Raw genomic sequence first — 18,890 nt, forward strand, 5'->3', positions numbered from 1 at the left:
TCATATCTTCCTACCAGAACCTGTTAAACTAGAAGTAGGTAAAAGATCTTGAAGCCCTGGACTTCGCAGTTAGATTCTAGATAACAATAACTGATCCTTTCTATATTTATAGATACCAGGAAAGTAAAAGACAAGAAAATTCTCTATCATTTCTGCTTGATACTTATTGATAGCACTGACTTCTCAAGAGTCAAACCATATAACAGAGTTCAAAGACTTGAACCACATTATGAAATGATCAATATGAAGGTATAATAATGCAATAGCTTATATTTATGTTTGCAATATGTAATAGTACAATGTCTTCTACGCCAAGAATCAAAAGCACGAGAAAATTAAGGGAGCTACATTAACCAAGAAGCCAATTTCAGGCATTTGTGTATTTGACTACCACTAAATCCTTAGCAACGAAATATTTCAAGGAAAGGCAAGTAGCCAATTCTTATTTTGTTGCTTTGTGATGGGTACCCTCTCATTCCAATTCTGCAAGTCCTTGTCCACTAACCTAGGAAGTTCATTATCACCAAGTGAAGTACAAGATTGCACAAAACAAAATCTGCAAATGCTCTTTCTGGAGGGAGATCCTGTTATACAAATCAGAGATACTTGTCAACTACTAGTAAGATAACATAACACCTACATAAAATCTAAAGAATGTATACATTCAAATGTAAAGCCAGAACAGGAGCATCTAAATAACATTTGTCATGTTCCTCTATTATAGACAGAATTGATAGAATTTTACAAGGCATACCTTGAATTCCTTGTTTTCTTTGTTGACTTGCATCCGCAAACAAACTATACACAGATGAGGAAAAGTATGAACAAACAATGATCTATTTAAAACATTTCCATATCAAATAAGAATGAAAGGTGAAAGCTTGATAAAACAAGATAATTGATCTCCAAATCAGTTTGTTGCTGTTAATAGTAAAATTGGAAAGGCCATGCACCTGCAAGCACAGCTGACCCCGTGCAAGATAGAACTCCTGAAAGAAAAGCATTGAAAGGAAATGATCCAACTATTGCCATGTAGACAACCTGCAATATATACACTGCAGCAATTAGTATTCATATAAATCATAAATATAACCCGAGGAAAGACTTGCAGAGTAAACCACTGAAACATGATGTAATATTTAATAGTCTAGGTTACCAAACAAACTACTGAATCCTTTGCGTGGGTTAAGGCAGGGGTGTCCTTTATCCCCTTACCTGTTCCTGCTGGTGGCTGAAGGATTAAGTAGATGGCTGTTGGATGCCAAATCCCAGAGAGTTCTACAAGGGGTTTAGGTTAGCAGGCACATTTCTATTACCCATCTCTTAATTGTAGATGATATTTTACTCTTTTTCTATGGGAGCGATTGGGAAGGAAAGTTTGGATATTCTCAATTTCTACTGTATGGGTAACGGAATCGAAATCAATAGATACAAATCAGTTGTCTATTACTCATCTCTGGATGACCCCCTCTAGGCTTAGTTAGACCCAATCCTGCCCTTTTAAAGCGGGGCCGTTTGATGAAGGTATTAAATATCTGGATTTTTGTAGTGAGGGCTCGAAGTTGAATCCAAAATTCATCTCCTCAATAGGCAAAAAGCCTACTCTGTTTAGAAGACCTATGAAAAGTCAACATGGTTCAGAGCTTAGATGTAAGAACAGCCACAGAAAAAAAATCCCTGGTCCAAACTCTGTTTGTGATTGATAGAAGTATCTCATCCGAACCCTGTTCTGGTTAAATGGAGGACGAGTTACATCCCAAAGAGGCCAAGATCTGCTGAACGTTAGCTAAAGTTTTGTTTGTTTGTGGAAAAGGGCCGAAGCCCTAGGTTCAGGGCCACAAGGCCTCAGTCTGGAGTCTGGACCACAGAATTGCAGGAAGAAGCCTCAGTTCTAAGGAGGCCGAGAGACCTTAGTTGCAGAAGGCCGAAAGGCCTCAACGCTAACCTCAGGAAGGCCAATAAGGCCCCAATAGAAGCCGAAAATTCTCAGGTTTGTGAGAGTTGTCTTAGGCCTTAGAAAAGGCTAGCAAGAAAAACTGGATGAAGATCAATATTTATGTAAGACCCTTTACAAGTTTACAAGTTTAATCTGTGTTGGAAGGATGGCTATGATCAGTACAGTTTTCATAATATTTGAAGAATTCCTGAAAGTCAAACTTTTCATCTCATCAGCCTGTTATCACTGAAAATTCCAATGCCAAAATTTCAAAACCGCTCACATTAGTTTGATGCGCATAAAGCCTTTTTGTAATTTCGCAGCGCAACATGTTTAGGTAGTTTCGTAGCGCATAATTCATATTTTGCACTGGCTGCGCTACGAAATTGGGGAAATGGCTGCAAGAGTTGGAGAGAGAATTTTTTAGTGATTTTGATGAAGCAAGTATCATTAGCCCCGCTCAAAGCTCTCACCAAACTTGGAAACATTTACATGGAATGGAATATGATCAGTGCAGCTGCCAATTTTATAAGGCAACCCTAGCTGTAACAACAGGCTTGTCTGCCCCATACAGTAATTTAGTAATAGTCTACAAATAGCAGGGGCATTATGAAGAAGCTATTGCTTGCTATAATGAAGTTCTTCGGATAAATCTAATGGCAGCTGATGGTCTTGTAAACAGAGGAAACACTCCCAAAGAGATTGGTCGTGTTAGCAAAGCTAATTCAGGATTATATACGCGCTGTTACAGTTAGACCTACCATGGCTGAAGGCCATGCAAACCTTGCCTCCGCTTACAAAGACAGTGGTCATGTGGAAGCTGCTATTAAGAATTGCAAACAAGCCTTGGCGCTGCGCCCTGATTTTCCAGAAGCTGCATGCAATCTTTTGCATACCTTACAGTGTGTATGTAGTTGGGAAGACCGTGAGAATAAGTTTGGGGAAGTTGAGGCCAAGTGGGAAACCGATTAGAGAGAAGGGAAGAAAGTCCTCTCAGTACCAGTGAATCAGTCTACTTGTTTCAAATAGATGCTGGAGAAGAGGTAAAAGCATGCTGTTTTAAATAACACAGCAGTTTCGTAGCGCGCTACGAAACTGCTGTAGGTGATGTTTGTTACAGGCATATTTCTCTGTTTTGAGCAGTCAACTTCCAGGGGGTATTTAGCGCAGCTGAAAGAATATTTTCAAAAATTGAAAGAGATTTTTATTCCTAACATACTGAACTAGAAAAACCTCTTTCAGTTTCTTCAAATTGATTATGAGCTGGGAGAAATGAGTGACTAAAAGTTGCACTACGAAACTGCTGTAGATGCAGTTTTTAATTTCCTGTTTTACACATCTTCTTCAAGGATCGATTCTGGGCAGCTGGAGTAGTTTTTCAAAAAACTAAAAGAGGTTTTTGTTAAGCACGGATTGGTTCACAAAAACCTCCTTCAGTTTTTCCAAATACGGTTTCTATGAGAAATTATGAGCTCTGTCCCAAGACATATTTTTCAGCCAGAATCTTTTTGAAACTTCAAGTTAAGGGAATTTAAAGTGGTTAAAGAATGGTTTCAGGTTGATGCTGCTCGTGGTAAAGAACGCATTTGGATAAGGGAGCTCATGTATTATGCTGCTATAACCATTTTTGTGCTGTGGTTATCACCGCTTGCAGTTTCTGTTATATTATTTGGCTGTGGTTATCACCGCTTGCAGTTTCTGTTATGTCATTTGGCTCATGTGTACTAATGCATATAGAGCTTACTCCAGGCCGAGTTTTTACTGAAATTGTGACTTTCCGCATACTCCAAGAACCTCTGAGATCCTTTCCTCAAATAATCACTGCAAAAAAGCAAGCTGTTTAAAATAATACAGCAGTTTCGTAGCGTGCTACGAAACTGCTGTAGGTGTTGTTTTTAAAACGCAGGCAAACAGTTTGATGGGAGAATCAGAAATTTGCAAAGGGAACACCTCAGTGACATGAAAGGGATCAAAGGAAGCTGCTACAGCCATTCAACATTTGCCAGGTGTACCTTTAACAAAAGGTGAAATCTTTTAACCTAAGTTTAAGATTTTTGGTTATAAAGCCACTTTATTCTCGGTGATTAGGGTTTGGAGAAGAGCTGCATACGAAAAGTTTTGGTTGGCACACCTGTCTACCAAGGAAGCCTCCAGCATATCAGGAGCATGGTGTTACCCTATTCTCTTGGGTTATTAAAGAATTAAAGTATCCACTGCTGCATACTCGGTGATGGGGGACCAGAACCGAAAATTTAGGGATATTTTCAGCCAATACAGAACAGATCAAAGCCTTCGGTATTCAAAGCCAGCATGGGACATTAATTGCCCATCTTATGCCATCTCATGCCATCTCAGCTGAACGAAGAGAAAGCCAGGTGTCAAAGCTGCAAGGAGGAATCAATTTATGAAGAAGATAGAGTTAGAGTTATGGTTGGTTTAGGACTCTTAAACACTACAGTTAGTTCCTTATTGAATTTATGAGTTTGTTAAAAGCAAATAGGTGTCATTAGTGGCAGTCATCGAGCTCCCCTCATGCTAGAGGAGGAAGCTCCAAGTAGTTAGAATTATGTTTCTATATATAGCTGGAAGATCTATGTAATCAGGGTTGGATATTTTGAAGACGGTTTTGGCTTGTGTGTAAACAGAGTTTTAGTAATACAGAGGACTGTTTTTCTTCTCAGGATTCACAATGGATCTTCTTGTTCAAATGTGTGATGGTATATTTTCTTTAATGTTCTTTTACAGTTTGGTAAATGCATAATCACTCAGAACTCATGGATCATGCTCTGACTTCCTGTATGCCTTTGCAAACTGTGGTTTCATGTAAGTTATGCTTGAACATTTAGATGTTAAGTGCCCTGATTTCTATGAAAGATAGTGTTATTGTTTACTGAGATATGAGTGACTCCATAAGCCCAATGGGAATCAATTTAATGTTTGTCCAGCCAGCATACTTTTCATGTGTCTTATAAGAGTTAGCCATCTTGTCATTAGTCAACATTCATAACCTTTGAGAGAGCCCTCTCAGACTAAGGAGGCTAAGCCTTAGTCAAAAGCCTGGTTTGAAATAGTTACACAGAATCTTTCTGATTGGCAGCCTTCAGTGCGTGATTTTGTGATAACATAATGATATTTCAGTTTTTAAAAGGAAGTAATGAGTTTGGTAAAAAGGGAACCAAAGTTAACAAATTCAACTTCCAGCACTCCAAGAGTATGGTCGGTATTAAATAGTAAAGTCAGCCCTCCAAGAGTATAGGTCAGCCTGCCCTTATAGTCAATCCTATTCGGCTCATCATATCACTATATAAAGGTCATTTCGTCCTCCTCTTGGCACTCGATCTCGGATCAAGCAAGATCTGCTATTTATGCATGCGAAGGAGAAGAAGAGAGGCCAAGTTCCCCTAAAAGAAGAAATATTCTGGGGCAGATTGAAGAATCTCTAAGACGTTGTCTGAGGCAGATCCACTCTGGGAAGGAGGCCGAATTCTAGGTAGGAGGCCAAATTCTGGGCAGGAGGCCGAATTCTGGGCAGGAGGCTGAACTATGGAGCAGACCGAAATTATGAGCAGACCTATCTCTGGACAGAAGTTTGACCAGGTTTGATGTGGACTTTGCTATTGGTCAGTTTGACTGTTGACTAAAAGAATCAGATTGTATCTCTCATTGAATTGCATGATTTCTCTATGGAAAAGGTTGTTGGGTGTTTCCCCCAAGTGGATTTTCCCAGGGTAAAATTCTTGTGTTTCTTGCTTGGCTGTCTCTTTATGATCCTACTGGCATTTTCTTTCTACTGTTAATATCTTCTGTGTAATTGCTTTATGATGAATGTGAATGCAAGAAAATTAACCTAAGAAACCATAAGAATTAATTATCAGTTTAGAAGATCATTGAAAAATCAACATCGTATTGAGCATGGTGAGAGAGCACCTTAAAGAAGCCATTTCTATTTCAAGTTATTCTCTAGGGCCTGTTCTGTCACTAGCCCTAGAAGCCATAGTACAAATCTGTGTGTAAGAAGGAAGGAGTATATCCCAAAAGAGGCCAAGAACTGTCCCCTTGTTTGTGCCCTAGAAGAAGGCTGATTTGAGATCAAAAATCTAAATTTTTGTTGAAAGGCCAAAACCTATGTCAAAGGACCGAATGGCCTCAGTCCTTTACAGGCCAAAAAATCTCAGAACTGGTTGCAGGTGTCCGAGAATCCTCAGGAGGGCCGAGCAGCCTCAGGACTAGGCCACAGGCCTAGTAGAATCCGAAAGAAGGCCAAAAGAAGTCCAAAACGATGTAACAAGAAAGGCGGGGTTATTTGAGGAAGTCCAAAAGGCCTCAGAAATAATCTCAGGAGGACCGAAAATTATACATGTGATAGCCATCTCAGAAGGATTCCGAAGTTTCTAAGATAATGAAAAGGGTTATGAAGAGATTAGGGGCTGATTTGAAATTGCATGATCACAATGATACTTTTTCCTAAATCAAGTAAGGGCTACCAAGGCCCTGGCAGCAGACGGAAGTAATGGAAGAACAAAGCAAAGCTTGTGACAAGAGGACTCTCCCAGAATCGGTAATTTGTGATATTGTACAGATGGGATCCAAATTCACAGGGAGCAGGCAGATCAGCAAGTTTGAAGTATGCCTTAATGAAGAAAATTGTGCTGAAAAGAAGTCAACTGTAACTTCCAAAAAATGATGGGATAAATAGCAACTTGAGAGAAGTACAAAGCAAAGGATTCTCCTAGTAAGAGGGAGAGGAGACATTTGCTCCAAATTGTCAGGTACACTTCTATTAGAATTATTATCTCTATGATTTATGTTGAAGGTTACATCAGTTGGATGTAAAGACTGTTTTCCTCAATGAAGTAATTAGAGACAAAGTGTACATAGATTTACCTCAAAAGTTTTTGAGGTACATGAAGGAGTCCCTTGCTTGCAAATAGAAGAAGGCCTTGTCCAAGTTTCTCAAACCTTGTATACTTCAATTGATGGATCAAGGTTGATCTTGTTATTATATGACTTGTTTCTGAAGAACGCAGGACTCACGTGACAGAGGGAGCCGCAGTTGCTTCCATGATAGAAGGACCAGTCAAGCTGTGCTTCAATGTCAGAAGGAATTGAACTTTGAGTTCGAGATGAAGGATCTAGATTTGACGCTTTATCTCCTTGGTCAAGGAAAGGTTAACACTGGGATCCTCCAAATGATGGACTGCTAGATTGTCTCTAAGAGCAGTGTGCTTTATATGAGTGGACCATGTTGATTTGTGGTAGCATCGGATGTGCTCTAGCCCATGAAAATTGGTGGAGAGGCTAAAGCACATGAGATCTCCAAGACCCAGCAATGGTTTGGGCAGATTCTACCCGGTTAAGGAGATATTAAAATAATTAATATTTTTAATTGAGTTCTAAGTCTAAACTTAGGAAAAATAAAATATTAATGGGTATTAATATAAAACTGGGTTAGAAGGTTCTAAATGACATGGATCAAGCCAAATCTAATCTTAGCCGTTGATTAGAGATGTAATCTCGTCCGTTGAAGGACCAACAGGAAAAGTATAAGAGGAGGCTTGAGGGTCAATTCGAGAACACACCAGAGTGATCAGTCATTCGATTTTCTAGAGCGGAGTTTGCTAAGTCAAATCGAATCAGTGATCAATTTGCAGCAAAGGGCAGTGAGTATGAGGCAGAGAGGCAAAGGCAGTGCCGGAAGACCAGCGCAGAGGCAGAGAGGCAAATGCAGAGCCAAAGGGAGCCACACAAAGGCAGCAAAGACTGCGCAGAGGCCAGAAGGACCTGCATCATCCAAGCAGAGGCTGCAGGAGTGACGCAAAGAGCCAGAGAGGTTGCGCAGAGCCTCAGAAGGTTGACGCAGAGGCCAGGAGGGATGACGCTAAGCTTCAGATTGCGCTGGAGAGGGATTTCTTGGAGCAGACTTTTCGAATATCTGCTTCTGAAGAGAGGTATTGCTGCCGGATTTTTTTATCTCTGTCAGGTGAACCAGTTTGGCACCCAGTGTACTCAGAAAAGTGTTGCTTAATAATAAAACCCTTAGAACTGCTACACCAGTTTTCCCAAGTTGGGCTTTTCCGAGGACGAATGTCCAAAAATAACGGTGTCCCTTGTGTGTTTGTCTATTTCTTTCAGTTGTTGATCTGTAGATGGTTGGTATTGTGTTTATTTTAGTGTTTATATGGTTAAATAACTTGTTAGGAATTAAACAAGTAGGTGAAATAAGCCTGAGAATATAGATAAAATTTATAACGGGTAAGCCGGTTAGGCACCCAGATGTACTCAGATAGACTGCATAATAATATAACCCTCTGAATCGCTCCACCAGTTTTCCCGCATTGGGTTTTTCCGAGGACATTTGTCCAAAAATAACGGTGTCACTTGTGTGCTTGTTTTCTTTCAGTTGATGATATGTAGATGTTGTGACTATATAATGTAGATGTTGTGACTATATAGTGTTTATTTCAATATTTAAATGTATTAAATAACTTGTTCGACTTAAACAAGTAGAAGAAATAAACTAGCAGAATACAGATTAATTTTCTAACAGATAGACTTCGAAAATTCAACACTTAGAAATTTCAACATGGTATCAGAGGGTTGCAGATCACAGGAAAGTTGAAGGCACCAGCTGAATCATAGCATTTGCAGTAGAAACAGTTGTCCCGGGTGACAGAAGTTGTTCCTAGCAGAAGGCAGCAAAGAAGGGTTGACGCAGAGGGACTGCGTCATTAGTTTGAGCCAGAGAGAGGCCAGTGCAGAAGCTGAGGAGGGTAGAAGAGGCTCACGCAGGGCCACGCAGAGACTAAGAGGGTTGGCACAGTTGGCTAGTGGAGCATTTCAGCCAGTGTCGAGACTGCGCAGAGCCTAGAGGCTCAGTCCTTCAGTTGTTGGGGCATAGGAAGTTGTGGGCGAATTGCGGGGAGTGAAGCTGGTGGGGTGTTGTTGCTGCCGAGACAGAACAGTACCTAACAGGGCAAAACCAGGGTAGGAGGGAATTGCTACCTAGGAGGATTTCTAGCCGAGAAATCCAGATCAGTGTTGCAAGTGCATAGGAGATCAGGAGAGGTGCGACTCGACGGTTGGAGGGAGGATTTCTAGGAGGGAAATCAAGACTCAAAGGGAGTCTAGCAGAGAACTTCCAGACGAGAAGTAGAGACTCAGAGGGAGTCTAGGAGAGAACTTCCAAAGGGAAGTAGAGACTCGGAGGAGTTGGAAAGAAGAGCAGAGAGATGGCCATGAACGGACTGAGGGATCAGGATAGGCTGGATGGGGCTTCCAACTTTGTGATCTGGAAGGTTAGGACACTGTCCGTTCTAGATAGACATCGCATCAAAGCCTTCGCCTTGAGAACCATGGCTATCCCAGTCGACCTAGCTGACAATGAAAGGTATGAGGATACAATGGCTAAGGCGAAATGCATAATCCTTGATGGGGTCAAGGATCATGTGGTCCAACATATTGCCGAGAAGGAGACAGCAAAGGAAATGTGGGATACCTTGAAGACATTGTATCAAGGCACTTTCGTGCAGAGGACGATGCCACTGGAGAATCAGTTGCGGTCGTACCAGATGCAGAGGGGGGAGTAGATGGATCACTTCCTCAGCAAGTTGCAAGAGATTCGAGACCAACTGACTTCCATAGGGGCCATGCCAAATCAGGAGTTGATGGTGAGGACCGCCCTAAACACAGTCTCCGAGGAGTGGGAGACATTCATCCAGAGTATTTTGGGCAGAGCGAATCTTCCAAGATGGGAAGAATTGTGGGAAGCTCTTCGCTAAGAAGAAATCAGACGGCAGACCAAGACAGGAAGCAGCAGCAAAGGGGCTCGAGTCAAGAAAGAAGAGGAAGAGGATGCAGCTCTGGCATCTGCGGGAGAGCATGGGAAGAGGAAGAAAAAGGACCTCTCCAAGATAAAGTGCTTCAACTGTGGGGAACTGGGGCATTATGCGAACCAGTGTCCAAGGAAGAAGAATAAGGGAGAGGCATCTGACTCCAAGGCAGCACTAGCGAAGGCGAAAAAGGAGGTAGAGGAGGATGACGATTGTGCCATGAGTGCTCATGTACCTCTAGAGAAGAGGTGGGGTGACATCGAGTTGTAGTCAGGAGGACTACAAGCGATGAGGGGCAGGATCCTTGAGGTACCCAAACTCTTGGATTATACCTGGCTACGAGAGCCCCGAAGTGAGAGTAGCAGGATGGCGGATGTTAGTAGAAATGGATGCAGATGAAGTGGCAAAGAGTGCTACAGTGCAGTGGTCCCTGGCAGAGCAGTGGGTTTTGCAGCAATGCGAGAGGCACGATGGACATTGCAGCAATGCAGGATGGCACAGAGGGGTTTGCAATGGTGCGAGAGGCACAAAGGTGTTGCGACAGCACAAAGATTGCAGAGGGAGCACGAGATAGCAACAGAGGGAGCTTCAGCATCGAGAGTGTTTCTAGCCTGACAAGGATGTCAGTAGTTGGGTGGATCAGTTACTTAATTCTCAGTAACTGAGTTGCAGTGCAGTAGCAGTGAGTAGTAGCACGAAGAAGCATGATAAGAGGGGGTTGCAGTGCAAATGCAGTGTTGGGAGAAAGGACCAGCAGCAACACGAATGCAAAGAAGTTGTCGTACAGATGTAGCTGTGGCAGTGGAAGAGCCATGGGCAGTAGTATAGGATGTAGCAGTGCAGAGGATGTTGGGCGGGAAGACCTACCATCAGCACAGGGACCGGTGTCGTATAATCAGGGTGATGCTCAGTGGTGGAGTATCACTAGAGCACAATATTCGCTAAGAGGGAGTGTTGATTTGTGGTAGCATCTTATGTGCTCTAGCCATGAAAATTGGTGGAGAGGCTAAAGCACATGAGATATCCAAGACCTAGAAATGGTTTGGGCAGATTCTACCCAGTTAAAAAGATATTAAAATAATTAATATTTTTAATGGAGTTCCTAAGTCTAAACTTAGGAAGAATTAAATATTAATGGGTATTAATATAAAACTAGGTTAGAAGGTTCTAAATGACATGGATCAAGCCAAATCTAAACTTAGCCGTTGATTAGAGATGTAATCTCGGCCGTTGAAGGACCAACAGGTAAAGTATAAGAGGAGGTTTGAGGGTCAGTTGGAGAACACACCAAAGTGATCAGTCATTCATTTTTCTAGAGCAAGGTTTGCTAAGTGAAATCGAATCAGTGATCAGTTTGCAGCAAGGGGTAGTGAGTACGAGGCAGAGAGGCAGAGACAGTGCTAGAAGACCAGTGCAGAGGCAGAGAGGCAAACGCAGAGCCAGAGGGAGCCACGCAGAGGCAACAGAGACTGCGCAGAGGCCAGAAGGACCTGCGTCATCCACGCAGAGGCTACAGGAGTGACGCAGAGAGCCAGAGAGGTTGCGCAAAGCCTCAAAAGGCTAACGCAAAGGGTTTCAGGCTGAGGTAGAGGCCAGGAGGGTTGACGTTGAGCTTCCAATGTGCTGGAGAGGGATTTCGTGGAGCAGACTTTCTGAATATCTGCTTCCAAAGAGAGGTATTGCTGTCGGATTTTTTTATCTCTGTCGGGTGAGTCAGTTTGGCACCCAGTGTACTTAGAAAAGAGTTGCTTAATAATAAAACCCTCTAAACTGTTGCACCAGCTTTCCCAAGTTGGGTTTTTCCGAGGACGATTGTCCAAAAATAACGATGTCCCTTGTGTGTTTGTCTATTTCTTTCAACTATTGATCTGTAGATGGTTGTGACTGTATTGTGTTTATTTCAGTGTTTATATGGTTAAATAACTTGTTAGGAATTAAACAAGTAGGCAAAATAAACCAGAGAATACAGATAAAATTTCTAACGAGTAACACTTGGAAATTTCAACAGACAATGCTAGACAACAAATATGCTTCAGTGTCTAGAAAGCAGCAATGGTAGCAACTAGGATTGCCACAGCAGGATCTGTTTCAGTGTCAGAGGGAGCACCAAGTCAGAGTAATCGGAAAGCAGTTGTGGTGATGAATTCAGTAAAAGAAGTTTGTCTACTTATGGTTGAGCGAAGGCATGTGGCTCAACATGTGTTGAAGTACTAGCAAGGTACAGTTGGTCATGAAACAGTTAGTTATGATATGTCTCAAACAGTGAAGTATAGCTACAGGGGTTCACAAATTCAGATTGGGCAGAGAGTGCAGAAGACAGAAAGAGTTCCTCAGGATCTCGCTTCAATTTGGGCTCCATTATGATTTTTGGGATGAGCAGATAGTTGGCATCCTCATAAACCCCCTGTCCAGAGCGAAGTTTGTAGTTTGGACTTGTTGAAAATACATCCCTCAGTGAGAGGGAGTGTTGATGTGATAGCATTAGGGACAGACATTCTCCCTAGGTCAGGTATGATTGACCGGGATTAGGGAGAATGGTCTGGAAGACAACAGACATTCTTCCTAAGTCAAGTATATTGACCAGCATTAGGAAGAATGGTCCTAGAGGCCCATAATTACTCAACCATAGAGTTCAATATGTGCCTTTCAGCATCATGCTCAGATTGCGCTCCAAATAGGTTGAATGAGCTCATTTAGCATCATGTCCTAGAGTGAGGCCTTTGGATTTGGGACCAAAGTACTCAAATGAATTGAGCGTGTCCCTAAGGTTTCACCACAAGTCAAAGAGATTGACCAAGATGATGGTGAACCAGGACTAGTCAATATACCATGGGTTAGAGGTGCCAACTCTTGAATTTTCCTTAAACCCTCAATCTAGTTTGAGGCTAATCACGCACACAAATACACTAAGAACCTTCAACCTTCTAGCACTTTGCACAGTGGAAATCTTCAGCAGTGAAATCAATTAAGTACACAGTGATTTGAGCCCAAAGCTCGATTATTTTACTAGCCAATCAATAAAAGAATCATGGGGCTCTCGTACCAGGGATCATGGCCCTCGATCACCAATACAACTAGTATACACAGTATACAACACTAGGACTTGCAATCTACAACATCAAATCTGCAATTTGGCCAATGAAAAATAGACAAGAACAAACACATAGCTTACTTGTCGAAGTAGCCCATCCAGATCAACCCTTTCTACTCTTGTTGTCCTTCACACCTAGCAGGTCCTTTTGCCTCCTTTGACTACAGAGAACACTTCTCTGTCCAGCAGCTGCTAACACTGGTTTTCCTCCTTGATCTACACTATACATCAGCCTCTAAACCTCAGCAACAAGGATTTTGATCTATTAAGATCACTGTACATTAGCCTTCAAGACATGTTGTTCACAATTGTGTTTGTAAACAAACTTCGAGATCTATGCTCAGAACCTCATTGTCCTTCTTGCCTCAAATCCAGGGCTTGAATCACTTCCATATGTGAAAATTTCACTATAGTAATTGATTTATTTCTCCTACTTGTACAATAATAAGTTATTGCCCAATGCTTTAGTAAATATCAAAATAAATGCAGTTGCAGACTTCACAAATTAAGAACTGAAGATTAAAACGCAAGAGAAACATCAACATATGAACAATCACATTAACACGCTTGTTTTTGGACAATCGTCCACGGAAAAACCCAATGCGGGAAAACCGGTGCAACAGATCTGAGGGTTTCTATTATTGGCAGTAAATTTCTGAATACAATCTGGATGCCCCAAAGAAAATGGCAATCCACTCAGAGAAGATAACTGAGAATTCTCTCACACTGAATCTGGAGATTTTATACTGTCCCCAGCTCCTGGATGACCCACTGCACAGTCTCTGCGTGAGCCTACGCAGCCACTGCGTGGCTTCTGCATGGAGACTCCCTCTGACTGCGTCAACCTTGGTTGTTGTTGCTTCTGCTACTGAGAAATCATGATTTCTCCTAGCGAGAAATCGAGGTTTCTCCTGCCAATCACTCACAGTGATTCCTAACACTAATCTCTGCTATCCCCCAGCACTTCTGCATCAACCTCCTCCAGTTACTGCATTGTCCCTCCTTGGCACTGCACTGGCTCTATTATCCTTCACTATCTTCTCTGAAGTATATTCACTAGAACTGGAAATCACTTCCTTCCAGTACTGCCTCTGATCCTCACTGCTTGATCACTTGTTCGAATTCCTTAGCAAACCCTACCCTAGGAATATCGAACTGACTGATCAACTCTCTGTGTGATTTCAAATGAACCCCAAGCCTCCTTCTTATACTTTTCTCGTTGAGACTTCAACGGCCGAGATTAAGTCTCTAATCAATGGCTAAGATTAAATCTTGACTTGATCTGCTTTCTAGAACATTCTCACCCATATTTTAATTAATACCCATTAATACTTTAATTTTCCTAAGTTTAGACTTAGGAACCCATTTAAAAATATTAATTATTTTAATAAAATACAATCCGTGTGGAATTTCACCAAACGGTTTCTGGGTTCTTTAGAACTCATGTGTCTTAGCCTCTCCACTGATTTTCATGGCTAGAGCACATCTGATGCTACCAAAAACTAACACCATAGCCCTCGTAGACCTCGGATCTGTGCTTATCAACCAACCAACACTAAGCACAAGCCTCATACATCTTTGTCACACTATTAATTCAATACTCTTCAAGACAAATCAAGCGTCTCGGCCCTCCACAACCGGATTTGCCTGGTTTTGAGGCCTTACGCCCTTGTTGTGCCAACCTGAAGCCCTTACAACCCTCTCCTAAACAAGACTAAGGCCCTTATGGCCTACTGTAGCACAAACAGAGGTCTCAGCCACCTCCACAAGGCTCTGACCCTCCCTTTCTAGGCAGAACAGAGTCACATGAGCCCCTTTCTAACTCGGTCTTGCTCGAAATGTGAAAATTCTATCACTACAGCAGCTGATTTACTTTTCCTACTTATTCCACAATAAGTTATTCATAAAATTACTTCAATAAACATTAAAATAAATATTGCTGCAGATTTTACACTGTAATACAGAAACAAACATATGCACAAGAATCAACACATTGACACAGTTATTTTGGACAACAGTCCCCGGAAAAACCCAATGCGGAAAAACCGGTGCAGCAAGGGAGGTTTTTATTATTCAGCAATTCTTCAGTACAACAGGGTGCCAAACTAGCTTACCCACAGAGAGAAATAATTCTCCAGCACTTCTCCCAATCCCAGAGTCAACGCGGCTAACCTGTGCATGGCTCTCCAACCCTCTGCGTCAGCCCTTGCTTGACTACGTCAGCCTTGGGCCTCTTTGCGTCACACACGCAGGCCCAGCTAGTGACTACGCAGTCTTCTGCTGCCTCTCCTACCTCAACGCTGATCTTTAATGGCTGATCCTGCCTCTCCTACGTCAACGCTGATCTTCAGTGGCTGATCCTGCCTCTCTGCTCCGTACTTGCTTCCTCCTGACTGCTCACCAGACCACTGGTTCAATTTCTCAACTAACCCCGCTCCAGAAATTGAACTGACTGGTCTCCCTCAGTTTTTTCTCCAAGTGACCCTCAAACCTCCTCTTATACCTTTCACGTTGACACATCAACGGCCTAGATTAAGTCCCTAATCAACGGCTAAGATTAGATCTGGCTTGATCCATGACTTTTGTACCATTCTAACACAGTTTTATATTAATTCACATTAATATTTTATTTTCCCTAAGTTTAGACTTAGGGACTCCATTGAAAATATCAATTATTTTAATATCTCCCAAACTGTTTAAAATCTACCCAAACCCTTTCTGGGTATTGGAGATCTCATGTGCCTTAGCCTCTCCACCAATTTTCATGGCTAGAGCACATCCGATGCTACCTCAAATCAACACTCCCTCTTAGCGAGGACTCTGTTCTAGTAATACTCCTCACTGAGCATCACTCTGATCATCCGGCATCGATCCCTGTGCTGATGCTAGGCCTGCTGCCCAACATCCTTTGCACTGTTGCATCCTGTACTGCTACCCATGGCTCTGCCACTGCCACTGCCACTGTTGCATCCGTACTGCAACTCCCTCTGCATCCATGTTGTTGCTGGTCCTTTCTCCCAACATTGCATCCGCACTGCAACTCCCTCTGCATCCTTGCTATTATTACTCCCATTTCTGCTACTGAAATGGGTTCTTTACCATCCCCATCTTTTCCCTGAAGTAGTCAAACTTAGTCCTTCCAAGGGCCTTGGTGAGGATGTCCGCCACCTGTTCTCCTGTAGGAGTGTAGCTCAACTGTACAACTCCTCGTTGGACAGAGTCCCTGACAAAGTGACACCAGATATCAATATGCTTCGACCTACCATGAAACACTGGATTCTCAAAGAGCTTGATATAACTCTGATTATCGCACATGATCCTGGTCGCCTCCATATTCCTTCTTAATAGGTTAATAAGCAATTTTCTAAGCCATATGGCCTCACACGAAGTTGTGCTTGCCGCCATATATTCTGCCTCAAATGAGCTCAGAGCCACGGACTTCTGTTTCCTACTGCACCAAAAGGTCATTCCCGATCCAATGTTGAAACAGTACCCAAACATACTTTTTCGATCCACTGAACTTCCTGCCCAATCTGCATCAGTAAATCCACTCAATCTGATATCCTTGCTCTTGGTGTACAAGAGTCCATAATCAACTGTTCCCTGTAAATACTCGAGAACATGTTTGGTTACTGCCCAGTGCGCCCTCTTCAGTTCCACCATGAACTGACTGAGGGAGTTGACAGTGTAGCAAATGTCTGGCCTGGTATTGACCAAATACATCAGGGACCCTATGAGCTGCCTGTATAGGGTGGGATCGACATCCTTGTCTTCTGATGCATCAATCTTCTTCCAGTTGGTGATCATTGGCGTACGCATAGGTCTACAGTTCTCCATACCGAATCTTTTCAAGATTTCTGTAGCATACCTCCCTTGCCCAAGGAAGATTTCTCCCTTCTGCTGCCAAATTTCCAACCCTAGGAAGTAGTGCATTCGTCCCAAATCCTCCATATCAAATTTTGTGGCTAGATTCTTCTTGTAGTCCCCAACGAGTCTGGATGATCCTGTCAGGAAGAGATCATCCACATACAATACTAAGATTAGTGACTCGTTCTCTACAACCAGATAGTAGAGATTCGGATCCGCGTCACTCTTGACAAACCCCATCTTCTGCAAGTAGCCATCTATTCGACCATACCATGATCTCGGTGCCTGTTTCAGCCCATACAAGGCTTTCTTCAATCTGCATACATGAGACTTCTTCTCACAAGTTTCAAAGCCCTCTAGTTGTTCAATGTATACCTCCTCTTCTATTACCCCGTTCAGAAATGTCATTTAGACATCCATCTGATGGATCTCCAATCCCATCTGGGATGCAAGAGATATCACGGTTCTAATAGATGTATACCTGGCTACCGGGGTGAAGGTCTCCTCATAGTCAATCCCTTCCTTTTGAGCATACCCCTTAGCCACAAACCTGGCCTTGTATTTCTCAACACTGTCGTCTGCAGCGCATTTGATCTTATAGATCCATCTTGAACCTACCATTGATCTGTCTTGAGGTCTTGGCACCACCTCCCACATATCATTTACCATTATGGAGTTGTATTCCTCCACCATCGCATCAAGCCAAACCTGATGTTGAGTTGTCTCCTTGAAACTGGCAAGCTCTCCATCCTGAGCTACTAATCCCTGATATCTATCTGGCTGTTTTTGCTTCCTCTTATTGTTTCTTGGCGCACCGATGAAGTCCTCTACATCTCGCAGAATCTAACGAATTTCCCTGCTAGTTCTTCCTCTGCTAGCAGGTGCTTCTGTTCACTCCTCCTCCTCATCCTGAGAATCTTCCTGTCCTGAGGAAGAATTCTTTACTTCAATTGGTTGAAGAGGCTTAACCAACAGCTCCTCTTTCGACTGCTCCTCGGAAGGCATCTCGCGAGATCTTCTGAAAGCCCTATCCTCCATGAACTTTACATCTCGTTGTACTACTAGCTTCCTGCTCCCTGGAAGATAGATTATGTATGCCTTAGTGTTCTCGCTATAACCCATCAGATATCCCTTTTCCGCAGTCTGATCCAGCTTCTTCCTCTTTTCTTCGGGTATGCGGCAATATGCTAAACTCCCAAAAATCCTGACTTCAGGTGTCTTCCCTGTGAAGACTTTCTCTGGAGTAATCTTGCCCAATGCCCGATGAGGAGTCCTGTTTTGAACATAGACTGTTGTGTTGCTTGCTTCCGCCCACAGGAATTTTGGCATACCCTGATCATACATCATGGCCCCAGTTGCTTCTACAATAGTCCTGTTCTTTCTTTCTACTACCCCATTCTGCTCCGGATTGTAGGGAGTTGTCCACTGTCTTTTGATGCCCTCCTTAGCACAAAAATCAGTGAAGTCTTTATCAACATATTCTCCACCATTATCTGAGCACAAAACTTTTATTTTCTTCCCAGCGAGATTCTCCACCAGAGCCTTGAACTCCTTGATTCGATAGAAAACCTCATCCTTGGTTTTCAGAAAATAAATCCAAGTTTTCCTTTAGTGGTCACCAATGAAGGTAAGGAAATACTCAGCACCACTGAGAGCTTTGATGGACATAGGTCCACAGATATCTGAGTGTATCAATCCTAGTACACTCTTGGCCATGTGTTTGCTCCTAGGAAATGCTGCCTTGGCATACTTTCCTAGAGCACATCCCCTGCATACATCATCTCGTTCCGTACTTAGATCCAGAACCCCTGTTACAGTGCTCCTGAGAAATAAATCCAAGTTTTCCTTTAGTGATCACCAATGAAGGTAAGGAAATACTCGGCACCACTGAGAGCTTTGACGGACATAGATCCGCAGATATCTGAGTGTATCAACCCTAGTAAACTCTTGGCCCTGTGTTTTCTCCTAGGAAATGCTGCCTTCGCATACTTTCCTAGAGCACATCCCCTGCATACATCATCTCGTTCCGTACTTAGATCCGGAACTCCTGTTACAGTGCTCCTGAGATTTCTCAGAGCTCCATGGTGTAAGTGACCCATTCTTCTGTGCCATAGTTCGTTCAAGTCCTTGTCTCCATGACTGCCTATTAGTGCCATTGGTGATTCTA

General features: G+C 42.7%; 1 protein-coding gene across 1 annotated transcript in view; it reads right to left on the reverse strand.

The window, feature by feature from the left end:
- Positions 1 to 244: 244 nt before the first annotated feature.
- Positions 245 to 18,890, reverse strand: part of LOC149267664 (dolichyl-diphosphooligosaccharide--protein glycosyltransferase subunit DAD1-like) — a 71,211-nt gene continuing 52,565 nt past the window's right edge. The window contains exons 3-5 of the mRNA XM_089433807.1: positions 954 to 1,041; positions 755 to 798; positions 245 to 584 (exon numbers count right to left, since the gene is read on the reverse strand). Coding sequence (XP_089289933.1) covers positions 501 to 584; positions 755 to 798; positions 954 to 1,041 — 216 coding nt within the window. The 3' untranslated portion in view covers positions 245 to 500. The remainder of the gene's footprint in view (positions 585 to 754; positions 799 to 953; positions 1,042 to 18,890) is intronic.

The sequence above is a fragment of the Pinus tabuliformis genome, chromosome 6 (assembly GCF_031772625.1).
Source record: "Pinus tabuliformis cultivar Carrire ecotype Pingquan chromosome 6, CPIR1, whole genome shotgun sequence".
Classification (NCBI taxonomy): Eukaryota; Viridiplantae; Streptophyta; class Pinopsida; order Pinales; family Pinaceae; genus Pinus; species Pinus tabuliformis.